This window comes from Peromyscus eremicus, chromosome 12 (genome assembly GCF_949786415.1).
Source record: "Peromyscus eremicus chromosome 12, PerEre_H2_v1, whole genome shotgun sequence".
NCBI lineage: Eukaryota > Metazoa > Chordata > Mammalia > Rodentia > Cricetidae > Peromyscus > Peromyscus eremicus.
This window is the reverse complement of record NC_081428.1, coordinates 69,173,652-69,193,551: the sequence shown is the minus strand read 5'-3', so window position 1 is coordinate 69,193,551 and position 19,900 is coordinate 69,173,652. Positions and strand designations below refer to the sequence as shown.

The window sequence follows — 19,900 nt, the reverse complement described above, 5'->3', positions numbered from 1 at the left end:
TTTAACTTTTCGGGGCCTCTTTGTCTTAGTCTGCAGATTAAAGAAGATAAGGTTTAGCTGGTAGGTGGGCAGATAAAAGGCAGAAAGCATTATTTCTCTTCCACTCCGATTTCCTCCGTTTGCAGAACTATCACAGTGGCTTATAAACTCATTTCTCAACCTCTTTCCTCCTCCGTAGTTCTTCCTCCACTTCATATCTGGAGATGTTATTAGAACGTGTATATAATCATGTATGGTTGTGGCTTAAAGCCACTTCTATCCATTTGGTAATTTTGGTATTGCTTAGTCTTCTGTAGAAAACTCTCCTTGGCCTGCCTTGGGTCCATGGCTGCAGCCCAGTCCCTCTCGTCTCCCACACCAGTAGGTCCTGACCACTAGGTGCTCTCACTGGCTGCACAATTTGTTAAAGTCCTTTGTGCCTTCCATCTTTTCCCCTTATACTAAAGTTCCGACTTAGTTTTCAACGGGAGTCCACTCTCTCCCTTCTAAGCCTTATCTGATTGGTTCCATAGGGAAGGCAGATGCCAGGCCCCATTCATCTTTATCTTCCTAGTGACTTCCAGTGCCTGATCTGTATACTAATCACTTAACAGTTGTCCATTTGAGTGTGTATATTCTATGTTATCTATCCTGTCTCCATGTGTTTAAGAGGGTTTGCTACATGCACAATAACTGTTCTGTTGAAATATTTTCAGTCTTCCTGGAGATTGAACGAGTATTCCTCTATTCTTCTATGCATCTTTAGCAATCCTGTGTTCAAAGTTGTATTTTGAATGCAGTTTCTAGGAGGGTAGCAAAATGGAACTTGTGGAACATGATTAGGGAGCTATGTAGAAAGACTGCAAGAGTCAGGTAAGAATGAAATTCTCTCAAAAACTGGGCTTGAGTTGTGCACAGGAAGCTGATCAAGTAGGGGTTAGCATGGAGACGTGGGCTTTGAAACTTCAGTATATGTGGAAAACGAGGGAAGTATTTCACCCACTTTACCAAGCCATGCAAGGCGGTTACTGCTGTCTCTGTTAGGCTGCCACATAAATAGGTCAGTAAATATTTCATGCAAGTATAACTTTCATAGCTATTCTAAATAGTCTAGGATCTTTTGAATAAGAATTAGTTAAAGTACATTGTTCAAGCTTTCTAACTCAGTAAATCTCTTACACAAACTTTTGGAGGTGGTAAGTTCCTCGAAAATTATTCTAAGGAAAACAATGGTATAAACAAGGTAGATGGAGGGGCTCACCACTCTTTCATGCATTCTGTCCTTGTCCCTGTACCACATAGTAGGACTTCCCGGGTTCTTGGGATTCATCCATCATTTTAGCAACACTGGGAAACCTCAATCTTCCTTGGTCACATACTAGCCTATAAAAGTGAGACTCTGGCCCGTGCTGGCCAAATGACCACCTTTCTGTGGATGAGAAAGCCAAGCCATGTCTTGGGATTCCCATCACATTGCTCTTGTAGCTGCCCTTCATGTTTCAGTTTCCCACATCCCATGGATAGCATCTGAGGCTCTTAAAGTTTGCCTTACTAACCATCATCTCTCTCCTCTGAGACACCATCTCTCCCAGTTGTACCACCTGCAGCCAGCTAAATTATTCCTCGGTGTTTACACCTTCCGAGTATTTATAGACCGTCATCATGGCACTCCTTAGTCATCCTCCTGCCTCGTTGTGTTACAGATATAGAGCTCTTTTAATCTTTCTACAAAGTCAGACTCTTCAGACTCTTAATCATTTGTACCATTCTCTCTCCGCTGCCTATAAGAGAACAGTTTGAATATATTCCAGATGGCAAAAAATAACCCCAACATGTTGTAACTAGGGGGAGAATAACACACTGAGGAGATGAAAGGAACAGTCTACAGGTTAATTAGTAGGACGGCCACAAATATGTGCACAGTTTGTTTCAGAAATAAAGCAAGCTGTATTTGTTGTAACTATCTCCACTTTGAACTCCGTTGAATGTTGACAATGCCAAGCTGTGTTGACGGTCCAAATAGTCACTAAAGACCTTCACCTTTGCACTCCCAGTGTAACTCTTGCCCAAGATGAACTTCAAATAATATCACATAGTGATACAAGAAAACATTACTAGTTTCTCTGTAAGCGATCACATGGTTTCTGAGCTTCATGTAAGCTCAATAAGGGAGGACCTTTGATTTGGCTCTCTAGTTATTAGGCACATGGGTATTAGTCATCTTGTAAAATTAGCTGTGTTTACTGAACATGATAGCCTAAATATAGGAGCGACTTTCACACGAGAGGGATTGCTCAGAAGTAATTCACTAGCATCCGTAGAACATAGCCATTTCCAGGTTTTCTTGTTTGTTTGTTTAATTTCATAACTTTCACAATGTCATGAAAATGTGGAGTCCTGAAAGGCTATGCAGACATTGCCACTGAGTGATTTTCTCTGTACCTTGAGTCAGTCTTGATATAATTCAGTTTATGTGCTTATCTTACAAAATGTATGTTGGAATGAAAAGCTGAAGTAGAAAGAAGTCCTTAAAACAACTCTTGATTCATGTATCTATTTTGTCGGTGATGGGGCTGGTTTGGGGGCATTGCTTACTGTGGGATGTTCCTTCATTGAGGGGGGTAGCCTGGGCTATATAAGAAGGTAGCTGGCCAGGTATTCCAGTTCATGCCATCACAGTACACAGGAAGCATCAGCCGGCAGATCACTGTGACTTCCAGGCCAGCATTGTCTATGTAATGAGTTCCAAGCCAGCCAGGGCTACATAGTAAGACCCCGTCTAAAGAAAGGAAAGAAAAACTGGAAACTGCTATTTTGTTGCTCTGTTGCCGACCAAAACCAAACCAACTTGGGGGGCCCGGGGGCAGTGCTTGTTTGCCTTACAGATTACAGTCCATCGCTGAGAAAAGCCCAGGCCAGAGTCTGAAGCCACAGCCGGAGAGGAGTGCTGCTCACTGGCTTGCTCCGCCATTGGTCCGCTCAGTTACTTTTCTCATATAGCCCAGGCCCACCTCCCCAGGGCTGGCACCGCCCACAGTGGGCTGGGTCCTCTTCCATCAATCATTACTCAAGAAAAGGCCCCATAGGTGTGCCCACAGGCAAGTCTGACGGAGGTAGTTCCTCAACAGGGACTTCCTCTTCTCAGATATGTGTGTGTACGTTTGTGCCAAGATGGCAAAAACGGTTACAGAGAGGCAGCTGAGGGTGATCCGGAAGCCAGAACTCTTCTGTAGTTCCGGCTTTAAGTTCCTGTCTTGAGTTTCTGCCCTGGCTTCCTGTACACTGTAAGGTGCAGTAAGCCCTTTCCTCCCCAGACTGCTCTTGGTCACATTGTTTACCATAGCAACAGAAAGCTGGAGAAGAGGATGTTATCAGCACAGGTCTGTGACTCCTAGGAAATGTTCCTTATCCCAAGGTCTGACATGGGTTCATAAAGTGTTCCTTCTGGCCCAACCAGGTCCTTCCTATAGAATTTCGATGCCTTTCTTCTGCAGGTCTCTCTCTCTCTCTCTGATATTCATTCAGATTGATCAGCCCTGGTGATTTCTTTCTGTTTTCTTCTACAAAGCATTTGTATGCAGCTCGGAAAATATGAGTGCCTGCAGAGTTCATTAGAATAGTTTTAAACTTTTATATTTACAACCAAGTGATTCTGCCAGTCGGAAGGTGGCAAAGAAGGACAACTATTTTCTCTCACATACAAAGCAAGATCGTGAAGGGACTTATTCTCTGAATGAAAGCGAAGGGGGAAATAGAAACCTTCTCATGTTTTATTCAAATGTTAACAAAGAAATTGAGAAGTGTGTTTCCTTAAAATCGACACCATTTTTATCCCAAATGTTCCGGTGAGTGATTGCGGGTGATGGCAAGCAGTCGCGGTTGGGAGAGCGTTTTCCAGGAGCGCGGTCCCGGTGGGAAGTATTACCTCCAAGTAATACACTAATCACTTTGAATCCTGCATATTTTCACATACTGTGTGCATACATACAGATATTAATAACTGTTCCCTAGACGTCACTTCAGCACTTGGAGAGCTCAGTGTTGCTAAGCAAGTGCCGGAGATGGAATCAGATACAGATGGCAGTGCAGCAGAGAGGATTTTACAGAGACGCATGAGTGGAAAGGCTGAGGTCCGGAGACTCCATGCCTGTGAGTTCTGACACGGTCGTCTTAGGTCAGCTCTGCGTGGCGTGATTTTACCCACTCCACTGTGAATACAAATGGCACCACCAGTGTTGTGAAGGCCTCCTCAAAATCACCCCTCCATTTCACTCAGTTTTCCCATAGAGATTCCTACAATGTGGTCCCCTAATGGAAGCCCTAGATATATATATGTACATTTTACTCTTGTGTATATGTTCCATCTCCATATTTATAACAATGTATCTTAGAGGAATTCATATTTTATAATACACGTAAGTGTGTGTGTATATTGTATAGAAAGAAAAAGAGAGGGAAGGAGAGAGAGAGAGAGAGAGAGAGAGAGAGAGAGAGAGAGAGAGAGAGACTCTTCTCCATACTACCTTCAGATCTCTCAGACTAAGGCTGATATTCTTGTATTATATGGGGCTCCAGTAGGTGAAGTAACTTGCCTAAGGTCACAGGTCATATGTATGCTATATCTAGACCCAAACCCAATTCTTCTACCCAGAACCTTGCAATTACTCCGTGTACTTTATGTTCATTTAAAGGAAAGCGCAAAATGGGAACCGTTCCATCAAGTGAACACTCAACAACATTGTGCGAAACAGTTAGTTCACAGCAGCTGTGGCCAAACAGGGCCTGGAACCTGTGCTCTTGACTCAGAACTCCCTCCCAGCCTGCCACCATCTCGCCAGTTTTCAGAACACAGCAGATAAGTCTGCAGCGTTCCAAACTGTTTCTGAGAAAAGTGAAACGATCGTGCTGGCTCTGATGGTGCAAGAGCTTAACTTGTTCTGGAATCTTCCCTGTAGACTCAGCAGTGTTCCGGGTAATATTTATTTTTACAAAGAAACATTTTCATCATAGAGCGGGAGAAAGTACGCATGCTCAGGTAATTGTACCTGGTCGTACAAAGGCACCAATACGGGATGTAGCATATTTGGGAGGGGTGTGCACAGCCTGCAAGAGCACCCAAGGGCCTGGATTTCAATCCTGGCTCTGCCATTGATTGCTATGGAATCTTACTCAAGTCACGACCTCTCTCTTAACCTTTATTCTGTATTATAAATAAGCAAATTGAATGAGACAGTCAATGCTCTACACATTCTGGGCCTATCTGAATCCTCTCAGTAGCACGTTCTGGACATTTGGTCTCTAAATAGACAAGAAGACTAATTGGCTTCCTACAGAGAGAGTGCCAGTTGAGACTGTCACCTGCCACTGGTCCTAGCCTTGCATGTAAGGGTCATATTAGCTGACTCATAGATCACTGTTTGATCACTCAAAGGTCAGCTTTGCTATCTACTTCCCAACCATTCAAGAGCTTGTTCCGTGCCAACTCATTGGATAACTCATTGTCTTATGTAAAATTCCACATGAATCAGAAATTCAAAAGATTATACTTAAAACTTGCATTTTTGTCTTTTTTTATGATTTTTAAGTTTGTATCTCCCCTTGGAGCAGGTACACTAAGGCAGAGATCTTTTAGTAGCCACACATTGTTATAGTCTGTTTTATGCTGCTATGATATAATAACTGAAACTATGTAATTTGTAAAGAACAGAGATTTCTTTATAGCTCTAGAGGATGGGGTTTCCAACATCAAGACACTGGCAAGGTTCTGTTGACTTGTCAAGGCCCCTGTGTCCTTCCCGGATGGTACCCAGTTAGTGTGTCATTATACTGTGGCATGCTGCATAAAATCCCCTTAAAGGGCCTTGAGGGAGATACCCTTTGACCTTTTAATATGATTTAATATGATCACATTGGCTAAACCTGAGTATTGGAGAGGACATAGTCAATAAATAATAAAATATATCTAAGATAAAAAAAAGTGCTAATAAGGCAACCTTGAAGGAAATCAACCAGTAAGATAATTTCACAAAGTGTGTGGTGTGTGTGTGTGTGTGTGTGTGTGTGTGTGTGTGTGTGTGTATGTTCAGTGCTTACTTTTGTGAAATGGAATGTAAAAAAGACATTTTAGAGAACCCAATTCTCCTTAACAAGACGAGTCTCAGTTTTCCATCTGTAAAGAATGCTTCCTTTCATCTGTCCATGTCTACGTGTTTATTATAGGTCACATACACAGGGTCCACCTCATTTGTAGTATATTCTTTTGCTGGAGCTGATTTTGAGACATGAATTCAAATAGTCCTAAATCCCACCTTGAACACTTAGCCAGCTCCTTCCATAGGTCACTAAACTTTCTGGCATGTCTGTTCTTTCTTTGTTGGGATGAAGGTGACTCTTGGAATTTTGCCTTAAAAGATTATTGAAGGTTCCACTGCATTGATGTATAAGAAAGTTTCTGAAGGCTGTAAGGCACTATATTAATGTAAGGAACACTTGTTGATGTCCTGGGCAGATCATGTTACAAGGTGCTGACACACACTACCTGCAAAGAAACATCCCATAGGTCACCTCAGTGTTAAACTAGAATATTTTCTACCACAAAATCTAAAAGTAAGAGGACTGATTTAACTTTTGAATGGAGCTAAGGGTAATTTAGAGTTTCATGATAGAAACCAGGGAATAAATTCAACCAGACCTCAAAAATAAAAATGTTCCAGTAGTGGTTGATACTATAGGTGTTAGTGTCAATTTTTCTGTTAACAGATCAACGATGAAATTGATGCTAAAGAGGATGGCTTCAGAATTAAAAGTGGGACTACATCATACCTATGTGTAGAAATTAACTCGAGAAGAAACTTGCATTGGCTAAAAGACAGGCTAATCTTTTTATTAAGTGTGTTCTGTGCTTCATGAATATTCTGCCAGGCCACTTGTGTTTAGGGATTTATATTTCCAAAGTTAGTAGGTGGGCGGACTCTAACTAGACTCTATACTACCTAGGCTCGGATTGAACTTTCAATACCGATCTCTCGGGCTGAGAATACACAATCTGTCTATAACACTTTTTCTTCATCATAAGGGTAGAGCTATACATCTGACAGAGGATTAGTATCTAGAATATACAGCCAACTCAAAAAGCTAAATAATAAGAAATCAAATGACACAATCAGTAGGCTAATGCAAGGAGCAGACAGTCCTCAAAAGTTAAATGTAAATGTACAATGAATGTGGAAAATCTTCAGCCTCACTAGTCATCATAGAAATTCAAATTAAAACTCCAGTGGGATTCCATTTTACCTCCATCACAGTGGCAGTCATTAAGAAAACAAATCACAATGACTGCTAGAGAAGATGTGAACAAGGAGACGTCCTACAATGCTATCGAGAATGTAACCTGTTTCAGCCATTCTGAAAATGAGTACCGCAGTTTCTCAGATAACAATATGTCTACCATATGACACAGCTCTGCCACCTGTGGGGTACTCACCTCAAAGACTGTGATCCAAGGATATCACAGAGATCCTTGCATATTTATGGATAATAACACTGTAGTGATATTCACAGTTTACCTCAAGGACTGTAAGGCAGCGTATCACATGCATATTGATGGTTATGGTAGCACTATTGACAATAGAGAATTTATGAAATGAACCTAAGTGTCTGTCAATAGAGGAGGAATGAAGTTGGGGCTAGAGAGATGGCTCCGGGGCTAAGAGCAGTGACTGCTAATCCAAGGGACCCTGGTTTGATTTCCAGCATCCAAGTGGTGACTCACAACCGATAGCCCGCAACTCCAGTTCTAGGGGATACACCCTCTTCTGGTCTCCTCAGACACCAGGCACACCACGTGATGATGCACAGACATCCATGCAGACTAAACACCTATGTACATAAAAAATAAATAAGTGAATTAAAAAACGAATATGACTTGAACAATGGCTATCAATAGAATTGCCAATGCAGAAGAGTGAAGAATCTCACTCTCACAGCGCCCCACCACTACACAAAGAACTATGGGCAGCTAGTGAATGCTGGGAGTCGGGCAACTGCCAGCCTCTCCCAGGATGGGCCCCTGATTGGTTATCCAGTACCAAGTGGTCAGCCCTGAAACCACATACACACAAACAAAGATGGACACAAGATGACATGCACAGGCTTGAGAGAGAGAGAGAGAGTGTGTGTGTGTGTGTGTGTATAAAACAATAAAAGAGAAAAAGAGGATATCAGTTTGAGAGTGGGGTAGGCAAGGGAGGGACTGGAGGCAGAAAAGGGATGGGGAAGTGGAATAATTATATTTTAATTAAAATGTACAATTAATTAATTAATGTTTTTAAAAATGAAAAAGAAAGCAGGCTATGGGGAGCAAGCTAGTAAGCAGCATTCCTCTATGGCCCATGTTTCACAAAAAAAAAAAAAACAAGAATGAAGTAATGATTTGTAGGAAAATCAATACAACTGGAGATAATTTTATCAAGCTAATTAATTCTCTGAAAGACATTTCATGTTTTTTGTTTTTTTTACTTTTGGTTCCTAGGTTTTACATACATACATACATACATACATACATACATGTACACATACATATACACAGGCAAAATAGAAATAAGACTGTCTGGGATAGCTTTCTTTGGGTTACTATAGCTTTGATAAAACCTCATGACCAAAAACAAGTTGGGGAGGAAAAGGTTTATTTTGCTCACACTTCTGCATCAGAGTTCCTCACTGAAGGAAGTCAGGACAGGAACTGAAGCAGGGCAGGAACCTGGAGGCAGCAGCTGATGCAGAGGCCATGGAAGGTTGCTGCATACTGGCGTGTTCTTTGTAGCTTACTCAACCTGCTTTGTTATAAAACCCAGGACCACCAGCGCAGGGGCAGCAACACCCACAGTGGGATGGGCCCTCCTTCATCAATCACTAATTGAGAAAATGCTCCACCACAGCATGATCCAGTGAAGGAATTTTCTCAATCAAGGTTCCTTCTGCTCAGACCATGCCTTATGTCAAGCTGACATAAAACTAGCCAGCCCAATAACAAAGGGACTAACAAGAGGGAATAAGGGCCGGAAAGGGGAGGGTAGCAGAGTGTGAGGAACAGAGCAGAGTCCTTACACACTTTCTGGAAAATGCCCTTTGCATGCAGTGATTATTAGGAAAGTGTTTTTACGTAAAATTCTGTTTGCAAGTTATAAAGTAAACACAAACTCCAAGCATGAAAGTAATTCTGGATACTCGTAACCTGTACTTGCTCAGCCTGTTGGTCTTCCTAGACTTCCACTCTCTACTGACATCTTGCCTATTATCCATTTGAAATCCAATCTGACCATCCAAGTTTAGCCCAATTATTAAGACTCCCGTAAGGCCTTTCTGTTTGTAGTAGTAAGACAACCACGGGTTTCAGAACAATGAGGAAGCCCTTGTAGTGACTTCCCAGGATAAGGAAACCTGATTTACATAGTTGGTTTCATCACCATTAAGGAAGTCGCTGCACATGGGAAAGAGGAGAAGGGTGCACAGGACCCGAAGCTGGCCACAGGCATTAATAATACATAAAAACTTTCGGTATGTGTGTAGGCTCTTGGTCCTCCGCCCTTGGTTGATTTGATTTCCTAAGCATTGCTTAGAAGCCCTGTGTGCTGGCCGGGGGTCACAGCCCCTGCTTCCTGTGGCCTAGTCAACTGTGCTTCCTTCATGCCCTGATGCCTTGAAGCCTGTCAACATTCCTCTGGCCTTACCTATTAAAAGCACTGAGACTTTTGTCTAAAAGATGAGCGTCAAGGTTGTAGTGTGCTTTCACTAAGGTATAGCCTAAGTCCCACGAGGAGCAAGGATACCCTCGGCTTCAGTCACTCGCCTTGCACTCTCAATACCCTCTCCAAGGAACAGTTTGTACATTTTTGTTAATGTAAAGGGGGAACATTTGGGCACCTTTTCTCTGTTGCTGGTTTGTAGAGCTATTTTTAACTTTTGTTCTTTGCTGTTTTTTTACCGTGCCTGTGAATCGTAAGGTGCCAGACTGGCTGCCCTTGAGGCTGGTGTCCCTAATTTATCCCAAGAACAGGAAAAATACAGGGGGTAACAGAACTGGTCATGTCTGGGTCCAGCACATTAGCCTGACCTACTCTGGAAGAATATTCCCCAGACATAAAGAAGGAATTGTTTCTGGGAATGCAGGCCATCTGCTTTGTGGCGAGCAGACAAAACCTTGTGCCATCACCAAGCACTACAGTGTTTTGCTTCCAGTAAGCCACAGATATTCATCCTTTCTGTGGAAAAAGCTGCAGTGTTTTTCTGCCTTCAACCTCTACCTGTCAACATTCCGTTCTTTAAGGTCGAATTCAATTGCCTATTACCTCAGGAACCTCTTACAGAGTATTCTTGGAGGTGATTTCCCTTGCATATTTCTATAGCACTTTTTTCCTACAGCATGCCACACATGTTGTCATGGATTGTTGGACATATGAGGTTTCATAGTCGCAGTAAGAAGCACGGATGGTGACTAGTCCACTTCTTCCTGTCACACAAAAGCAGACTGTCGTACTGGACAAAGAGCAGACCTTGGAGTGTCTGCTCAGTAGATTGAAAACTGAAACTTTCCTTTCTAGAGCAGGCTTTTCCTGTGAGCTAGTGATTAAAGTTGTTCCAGACCAAGGATATGTCCAGCTCTGCCTGCCGATGCCTTGTAGGCTCGGGCTCTTTATTTCATAAACTGCAGTTTGAACATTCATGGTCAAAACCCAATCAGCTACTTCTGCTGCCGAGCCAGCCACCACGGCCATCACATGATCCCATCCTTATTTTGGCAAAGTATACTTCTTAGATCCTATGTGCTTCTCAGCATTCTATTAAGTGATCCTTTTGACTTACAGAAAGGAAAAGTTAATATAGAAAAATAAGTGTGTTATTTATATTATATATTTATACTTATATTTAATTTATATTATAAAATTATACTTCTCATGGGAATTCAGTGGGTTCTTAATAATATTTACATGGATTGATCTCTTTGCCCCACCCCTCCATATGTTTTCTACAATCAACTGTCATTTGTTAGCAAGAAATTCTCAGATGTATATTATCAATTTTCAAACAGAGCATACTCAGTTTTATAGTAAACCAGTAAGGTTTGGAGAAGGGGTATTGTTGTTTTCAGCATAACCACAAAAATGGTACCAAATGAAATTAATTTTCTTACTATTAGCAGAAAAGGTACATGAATTTAAAGGAACATTTCTGATTCTGTGTCTAATACTAAAAAATAAGTGTAATGTAACTCTTGGATAGAAGTTTATTTGAAAACAACTACAAACCATATAACAAATATCATAATTGTATTAAATGTAAAAAATACAATGCTGAAATTTCACAATATTGAAATTTCACAATATTGAAATTTCACAATAATACAACTGTAGCAGAGGCAGTCTATTTTTTAAAACTTGAACTCTTCCCAGTGTTTGATTGATGATACTTCAAGTTTGTTTGTTTAATTTTTTAAAGATGTGCTCCAATCCTGCAACAGAATACAAAGGAATATTTCCAGGACCAAGTGCAATCAGAGAGAAATATATTTGCCTCTTCTTACTGAAACATTTACCCCTCCCAGTTCTGAGTGTGAAGTGGCTTGTCAGTCCAGTGTGATGGGGTGCTGAAAGCCTTCTCCAGTGCGAAGTCATTCCATAATGCTCCGTAATGCCAGATCCGCACTGATGTTCATACAGAGCTCAGAACGGGCAATGGAGCCACGGGATTGGAGTAGGCAATACTCAAGCAAGGTTGCTTGGGCATGAAGTTATTCAAATATTTTCTGTGACTTAACTTTCCTCATCTTTAGAGTAAGAATAATAGTAATATGTCCACATAGAGTGTCATGAATAAGAAATGAGCTGATAGAAGAGCTTCGAGAAAATGTCAGCCATCCACAAAGCTAGGTCTATGAAATTTATGCACAAAAGCCTACAGGTATTTATTGATGTTCCCAGTTGCCTATGGTTACCTAGTTGGGTCTTGTTTCTGCCTAGTAGACATGGACTGAAGGGGTCAAGGTGGCTGTGGCCCTCACAATCCCAGGGTATTGAGATACAGAGCCTCTCACTCGAGCTAATCCTATCCACCCCCTTCTTTATTAATTTTTCTTCTTTCTGGTCCTGTAGTTTTAATTCATGATCCTAGACATACTAAGCAAATGCTCTATCACTGAAGTACACCTAGTCCTAAAAATTTTATCCTAAATTATATTCTATGACTGTTTGAATGCTAATATGTTCTTTAAAATATAACCTGATGGACATACAGCTGTGTCAGCTTTCTTAAGCAGTTTAAGAATGCTGTAGCTTCACAGAACAATGGACAGACAGTGAGATCTAGGGCCTAAGAAACTCCCAACCCTATACATTAAGTGGAACCATTACATGATGTTCAAGCTAAGACTGAGAGGTGGTGCTGACTGGAGTCTAGGATCTTAGATGGTGCATGAGTGCATGAGATGGGCCTCGCTTCCTGAACCCTGGAGATCAGAACTAGGATCATGGGCAGCAGTCAGAGTGGGGCTACATTAGTGACTCCACAGAAGAAAACTTTCTAACAGCCTCAGTGCTCCGGAAATGGAGGTGTGTACCTACCACGTGATCTGCCCATCCATCACTGAGGGCCAACTACAGAGAATTGACAACCAGGACTAGAAAAATAAATGAAGCGCACACGCTGACTGATGTGCAGACTCTCCAGGGACAAAGGCTTGCCGGAAGTGTTCTGTTCAGTAGATTGTCCTTTCAGTCCCAACATCCTGAATCCTGCACTTACATGTATGTGATTAGAGGCTGTGCCCTGGACTCAGCATCAAGCATGTGTTTTCCTCCATCACTCTCTCAGGAGCCTTAGCTGTCTGCCCAGTTGACTCAGGTAGACTCCTGCTATTCCAGAGGAGACTGTGTTGGGCTTGCTAGTTAGTGTGGTGATGGCAGTGGAGACCGCGGTGAGCTTGCTGGTTAGTGTAGTAATGCCAATAGTGCGGTGTCTCCAGCGGCTACAGGTTGAACCTGCTGTCTCTCTCATCTCGGTTTCCTTGGGAGGATCTCAGAATTCCTTTGTAACAGGCAACCCTTTATCTTCCAGGCCGCTGTGCTCGCTGTGGGGAAAACGTGGTTGGAGAAGGGACAGGATGCACGGCCATGGATCAGGTCTTCCACGTGGACTGCTTCACCTGCATCGTCTGTAACAACAAGCTCCGAGGACAGCCTTTCTATGCTGTGGAGAAGAAGGCCTACTGTGAGCCCTGCTACATTGTAAGTCCTCACATTGGGTCTTCATCTGCTCTGTCTTTGACCAAATACCGGTCGCTCCATATAAATGTCGCCATCAGTTCTTTGAACTTGAAAAGATGTGTACATATGTAAATTGTCATCCTGTATCTTTTTTTCTATATAGTTAGCATCATATGAGGTTAGAAAATTGTGTTGGGAGAATGCTGCCTTTCAATTTGAGGTCTGCCGGAAAGGTTTTCTGGCCTGTGGTTTTCACACTTGTATGTAGAAACAATATATTCTCTGTGGTGTATACGAAGGGTTCCTCATTGGCAGAGTCCTAGCTCCTGTTACACAGTCTCATTCAGCATTTGAAGTCCCAGGACTTTGGGGAAGACTTAGCAGATGGCTGAATTTGTCAGTGGTCTTCCAAACTTCTGGACTAAATATCTCTACAGAATCATTTTTACCTCCCCAACCCCCCAGGTTGTCTATGATGTAGAGAAGCTCTTTGCTATAGATTGCCTTGAAGTATATAAATGGTTTTCTGTTTTAAAAGAATAAAGCTATTTTTGAGTAGCATAACTTAGAAAATAAGCCACATTTATCAGTATTTTACATGGTTCCTTAATCTACTAAGCTACCTTCTGATACTATAGTTTGATGAATAAGAAACCTATTTCCTGTCCAAAGTAAATTTTTTTTTTACTCTCTCTTTCTGGTTTTGATCTATCTGCAGAACATATTCATGGGAAAAGTAGTACCTTTTGCAAACCTTTGAAATAGTCATGGTTGGCTCCTTTGCCAAGGCATTCCAACCTTAGGGAGAAGGTACTGGGACTTAGAAATTTGCATCTCCCTGGAGTTCAGTTATTGTCATTTCTGCCTTAGTTGGTGTCTTAATTAGGGTTACTCTTGCCATGACAAAACAACATGACTAAACGCAACTTGGGGAGAAAAGGGTTTATTTCAGCTTATATTTCCAACACTGAGGGAAGTCAGGGCAGGAACGTGGAAGCAGGAGCTGATACAAAGGCCATGCTGCTTACTGGCTTGCTCCCCAAGGCTCACTCAGCCTGCTTTCTTATGGAACCTGGGACCACCAGCTCAGGATGGCCCCACCCACAATGGGCTAGGCCCTCCCCTGTTAATCACTAAGTAAGAAAATACCCCACAGGCTTGCCTACAGCCCAGTCTTATAGAGACAGTTTCTTAATTGAGATCCTCTCCTCTTCCGTCACTCTAGCTTGTATCAAGTTGACATAAAACTATCCAGCACAGTTGGTAACAATATTCTGAAAAATTTAGCTTATTGAAACACAGGGGCATGTAGCACAGAGCTCAGTTTTCCACAACTGCAATTTTATATAATCATATAATATTGCGTTGTATCTTTTAGGTTCGATTTTATTTTGTTTTCTCTCCAGGAGCAACTTAAACACATGTAATATCATTATAATGTCATCAGCTAATAGACCTGGGAGAAAAAAAAAGAGAAGAAACCATTTTAAGGTCCCTTGCCTAGCTGCTAATGTTGGAAGTAAGACTAGAGATACAGGAAAAAGGTAGCTTCCTTCTTAGCATCGGACACAGAGCCAGGACTGCACGAGTCACGTGTCCTCCTGGTCCTGTGATTTGGGGAATACTGATTGTATTTAGTTATTCAGACTGTAAATTCCCTGTTGTTCTGGAAGCAGCATCGTCCACATAAGATAAAGTCCACTCCGCAAAAATCTCACCTCTTAGTTCATTCAGTTCAATTCCACCCTTTGAAATCTTGGTTGAAAAGAGAAAGGCCTCTTATAAGTCTGACCTCTTTTAAGTGGGCTGCACTTTCTAATGACTCAGGCCACCATTGTGAAATCATTTTTATTGCTGCAAGTTTTAGCAGCAACACCAGCAAACCCTGTAGAGTCATCTAGCCGTCTTCTTACACGGAGCAGTTACTTTTTTATAGCTCCTGTTTGATCCCTTTTTAACTGTGAGTCTGACTGTTGCTATTCTAACAATGCTTTTGTGGAAGCCTTCTCCAGCTGTTTATTGCCATGCTTTGTCAGCAAAAGTCTTACAATACTGAGAAACTGTGTAACAGTATGCAAAGAACATGAGTTTGAAATGGGTTCGGTCAAAGCTTTCCGTCTTGGGCAAGTTACTTGATCTTTCTGAGCCTCGGTTTTTCTCATCTGTATAATGGAAATGATGGCACTATCTTTCCATAAGACTCCTAAAGATGTGATGAGGCAATCTTTGTAAGCACCCTTGGTCTACTCAGGAAAAGTTATTGAACTTAATTTATTGAAAAACATTTGAGCTTAATTATAATTAGATTTGGGGACCTACTTGCCATTGCTGATGTGTGCAGTCAGACTCAGACTCACTTTGCTCTAGGAAGCCATTTTGCTTCTTGGATATGCCTATCTTCTTTTTTTTTCCCTTAATGTTTGCTTTCCGGGGTGAGTAACAAGACTCCAATTTCATATTTTTCATCGTTTTCTATAGTGTGGCGGCTCAGAATGCAGACTCTGTTGCAAGGATATCTGAGATTCTTTAGGATGCTGGAACTCTCTGTTCTTGTTGCATAGGAGTTCCTGCACTCACAGCAAGGAAGACTATCTGGGAGATATTTAATCATACACTTGGAGGAGCTGTGTGAATACAGATAATGAAGAACCTTACCATCTCTTCCGTGATTTCTCCCCATCATAAGAACCTGTAATCGGGGTCCTTTAATGACATCTTTCCATAGCTACTCGGAAAGATAATTGAAGTCTTATCAGAATTCACTTCCACTTTTCTCAAAGACCTCCTGTCCAGAATTGATTCCAGAGTTCAACACAGGCCTTGTGCCCTCGAAAATATTAGCACTTCAACTTCTACTAAACTTTCATGGTTCTAATAAACTGCATGCTGAGCATACAGAGCGAATAGAGAAAGAGGAAGCGTTAGAACATGCTTACATTAAAGGTAGACTTAGTAAAAAGGACAGCATAAGGGCTGTGCATCTCTCTCCAGGAGCTAAAGTTCTAGAATCAGAGATACTGTCCCTCTGATCCAGCCAAAGAGCCTCTTGTCACACTGCTGGACACAGGTGTCCCAATGAAATCATGAACAAAGCCAAGAAAATTAAGTCCCCTGGGTACCAGTTAGTGGGATTTTCTTTTCTTTTTGTTTTGTTTATTGTTAGCGTTTTTACTTAATTGATGGACTAGAAACATCGAAGGCAGGGGCTTAGTTAATTATTTCTATGTAAGGACCAGCCACTCATGTCTGAATCTTGATCCAGGAGTGAGGCCTGTAAAACAAAAATTAAATTTCTTCCTAATTGGTTATTGATAAGCCTATAATCACATTTAAATTTAATATTTGTATACTCTGACATTAAATGCCCAGTAATATCTTCAGACTTAGTTTATCATATTAGTGTAGTCCTAAGGTCTCTTGGATTCTTAACTCTGTGTGCACCGGCATCTGTGGCTGGACAGATTTGATTCGGTGTGGTATTGTAGCACTCTTCACATGTATTTCACTTGTTTTCTATGTAGTAACCCGATATGAATATGTGTACAATGTGCCTTGGTGGTAATCTTAACTTTTAGCCTCTAACCTGTTTAGGTTTACATTATGTTTGTGAACCACATATTCATGCAAAATACATTTCCCAGTCTTTTGTCGTTGCAATATGCTTAGAGAACATTGAGTGAAATATTTATATCATTCAAATTACTTAGCATATGTTTTTAATTTAGATTTATCAACTCAGACATGATGTAGTACTGAAGGCATTGGCTTTGCCTTCCTTGAGTTCTGGGTTTTGACCCAGAACTCATGACACAGAGCTGTACTGCCTTGGCTTTGTAGGTGCTGGGATATGCCACCACCCCTAGCACCTTGAAGTGTTTCTTTAGAAAACTGTTTCTGGTTGACAAGACTATTACAAACAATGAGTTCATATATTAAACTACGTGCTATTTCCTGTTAGATAGATTTATCCATTAGAGTCAGTGTGATAAGTACACTATGTCCTAGTTATTTTAATTGATGCTTGTATTGTTAATAGTAAAGTCAATAGATCTTGTAAATGATCAGTTTTGGTTATTCTTATAGTTTTGAATAAATAAACAGATTAAAATTAAGAGCACTAAAACTTTACTGGGAAGTAAAACGATTTAAATAGAATCTATCTATCTTGGTCCTAGCTCTCGGATTATGGCATTGAGTACATCACTTACCTTCGAAGTACCAGAGTGCTCCGTTTTATAAAGTTAGATATTTAGATAATTCCTTAATGTATTAGATAAGGAATGAGCAGGTGTGTTACTTTTTTGTATCATGAAACTGTTGGATATATAAGGGATAGATCTGGTGAGTGACCATATCATTGTGATGTGATAGAGAAGCTGTAGCACACAATGGGGCATGTCTTAGCTGCTGTTGCTATAGAAATGTTGAAAGTAATTGGCTTCATAAGAGGAACATAAGGGCACATGAGGAGATCGGTGCTTTGCTTACAGCCATTTGTGTCTTTACGTATGAAGGGCATCAACAAGGCCTCCTGCTTGTTTGACCTTCTGCTCTTACTGAGACAAGCTTACTCCTGAGCATAAATCTAACAAAGGAACAGTTGCTTTCTTCTTAGTTTTGCAAAGGAAACTGTGTTTAGGGATACACACACTAGAAATTCTCAGCCAAAGTCTGTTTATGAAATGGTGATCCAGGATTCTCCACTGGGTCAGGGCTTTGGGGCAGAGTGTCTGGAAAGGTAAGATAGGCATTTTTTATTAGAGTTGAAATCCTAGTGGCTAGCAAGACCTCTGGAATTAGCAGGCCAGTCTCCTGGGAGACTAACTTGAAGGTACCAGAACCTGGCCCATTAATGACCTCCACATTAGCAGCCTTTTGCTCTTCTTTGCCACTAAATGGGCTAAGTTAAAGCAGTGTAAATTTTCAACTCCATTAAGAGGTAGTTTTTGTACCTCTGCAGGAAAGCTGTCCTTTTATGTACTCAAGTTCCTCCTAATGGAATGTTTTAAATGCAGTTAGAACCAGGGCCTTCTGTGGGCGTTGGAAAAGGAACCGAAGAGTTAGGATGGAATCTGAAAAATCTACCCGAACATCCCTCTTCCCTAATCGCCCACCTCTGCTATCCTCACCATGAAGCATCTCCTTCTGCCTCCCTTCATCTCTGACTGCACATACCACCTACACACTTAAACACATTCTTCCCTGGTGTCTTCCTGTCACCCCACTAGCACTCTCTCAATAATAAGAAGAATGGTTCAAGAACGAGAAATGTTTTTAAAAACACTCTCATAGGACCACACACACCCTAAGTGTTCTCTCTCCCATTCTATTGTGGCATATTATGCCTTTTGGAACTGTGACAGGCAAGGGAAGATTATTAGACCCTGTGACAAATAAGGCTTTGATGGAATTAAAGTAAAGAACAGAGTGAAGACCAGAAAACGTCTTCCGACCTAGTCTTTATTTGCAAGGTCCATGCTACCACCCTGAAAACTAACATTCACCTTCCTGAAAACACAAGAATACTGCCAGACACTGGCTACCCACTTTAAAGTCATGAATGCCTTCTGTTCTCAAGGTTTTCATCGATAACCATTGGCCTCAGTTGTACCATCCAGTATTACAGATCACAGGTACAAAGCTATGATCCCTAGTCTTTGACAAATCTCTGCTCATAATGCCTGGAATCTCAATATAAAAAATGATTTTATGTCTAGAGTTAAATTTAGTCATGATGACATAGAGCATCTGCCCAATGGTTAATTTGCTTTTGAATATTTTTATTTCGTCTACTATCCTCAAGGGAGCCTTGGAGCTAGCTCTAGTTCCAAGAAATTATCATTTCTAGTAGCAAGAAACTGAGGCCCAAAAGCTCCTGTGAACTCACAGAGACTGAAGCACCATCTACAAGGCCTTCATGGGTCTGCACCAGGTCCTCTGCACTGATGGCATCTTTGTGGGGCAGACTCCTCAGAGTATGTCATGAAGGTGATGATGCATGTCAGGGGCAGAGGGACATGGATTGAAGGCTACGGCACAACATGATCAACTGTAAGCAAAGAGTACAGAACAAGAACTTGATGCTGATAGGAGAAGCTGTCTAAAGAAGGGGCATTCAGCATTCATGAACAGTTGTTGGTAATTGAAAAGAATACTAGGATTTTTAGAATTTTAGTGGCTTGCTTTTGAAAAGGGTAAAAAATTAGGTCAGGTATGGTAGCTTTAAGCATACTCTCTAACAGTGATTTCAAGGCCTGCCCAGGCTAGAAGAGACCCTGTCTAAGAGAGAGGAAGGATGAGGTGGGGTGGGGGGGCAGAATTAATGAGTATAGTAGAAATAAATCAAGACAGAGGGGAAAAAAAAGACGAAAGTTACAAAATGTGGGAATGAAAAAGAAACTGTCGATCTAAGTATAGACACAGCCTTTCTCTCTCTCCCTTGAACCCAGGACCTTTGGCTAGAGGTCTGTCTCTGTTGGTAGGGTCCTTGCCTAACATGCACAAAACTCTGAGTTCAATACCAGTATCATGTAAACCAGGTGTGTTAACACACATCTGTAATCCCAACTGGGGAGGTGAAGACAGGGAACCAGGAGTTCAAGGCCAGCCTAGGATGCAGGAGACCCTGACCCTCAAGAAATTATACTTTTCATGGAAGATATCCC

General features: G+C 41.4%; 1 protein-coding gene across 1 annotated transcript in view; it reads left to right on the top strand.

Annotated features, from left to right (window-relative positions):
- The window catches only part of Lpp (LIM domain containing preferred translocation partner in lipoma), a 547,833-nt gene that overhangs the window by 441,885 nt on the left and 86,048 nt on the right, over nucleotides 1-19,900 (top strand). Inside the window, exon 9 of the mRNA XM_059277236.1 lies at nucleotides 13,087-13,256. Coding sequence (XP_059133219.1) covers nucleotides 13,087-13,256 — 170 coding nt within the window. The remainder of the gene's footprint in view (nucleotides 1-13,086; nucleotides 13,257-19,900) is intronic.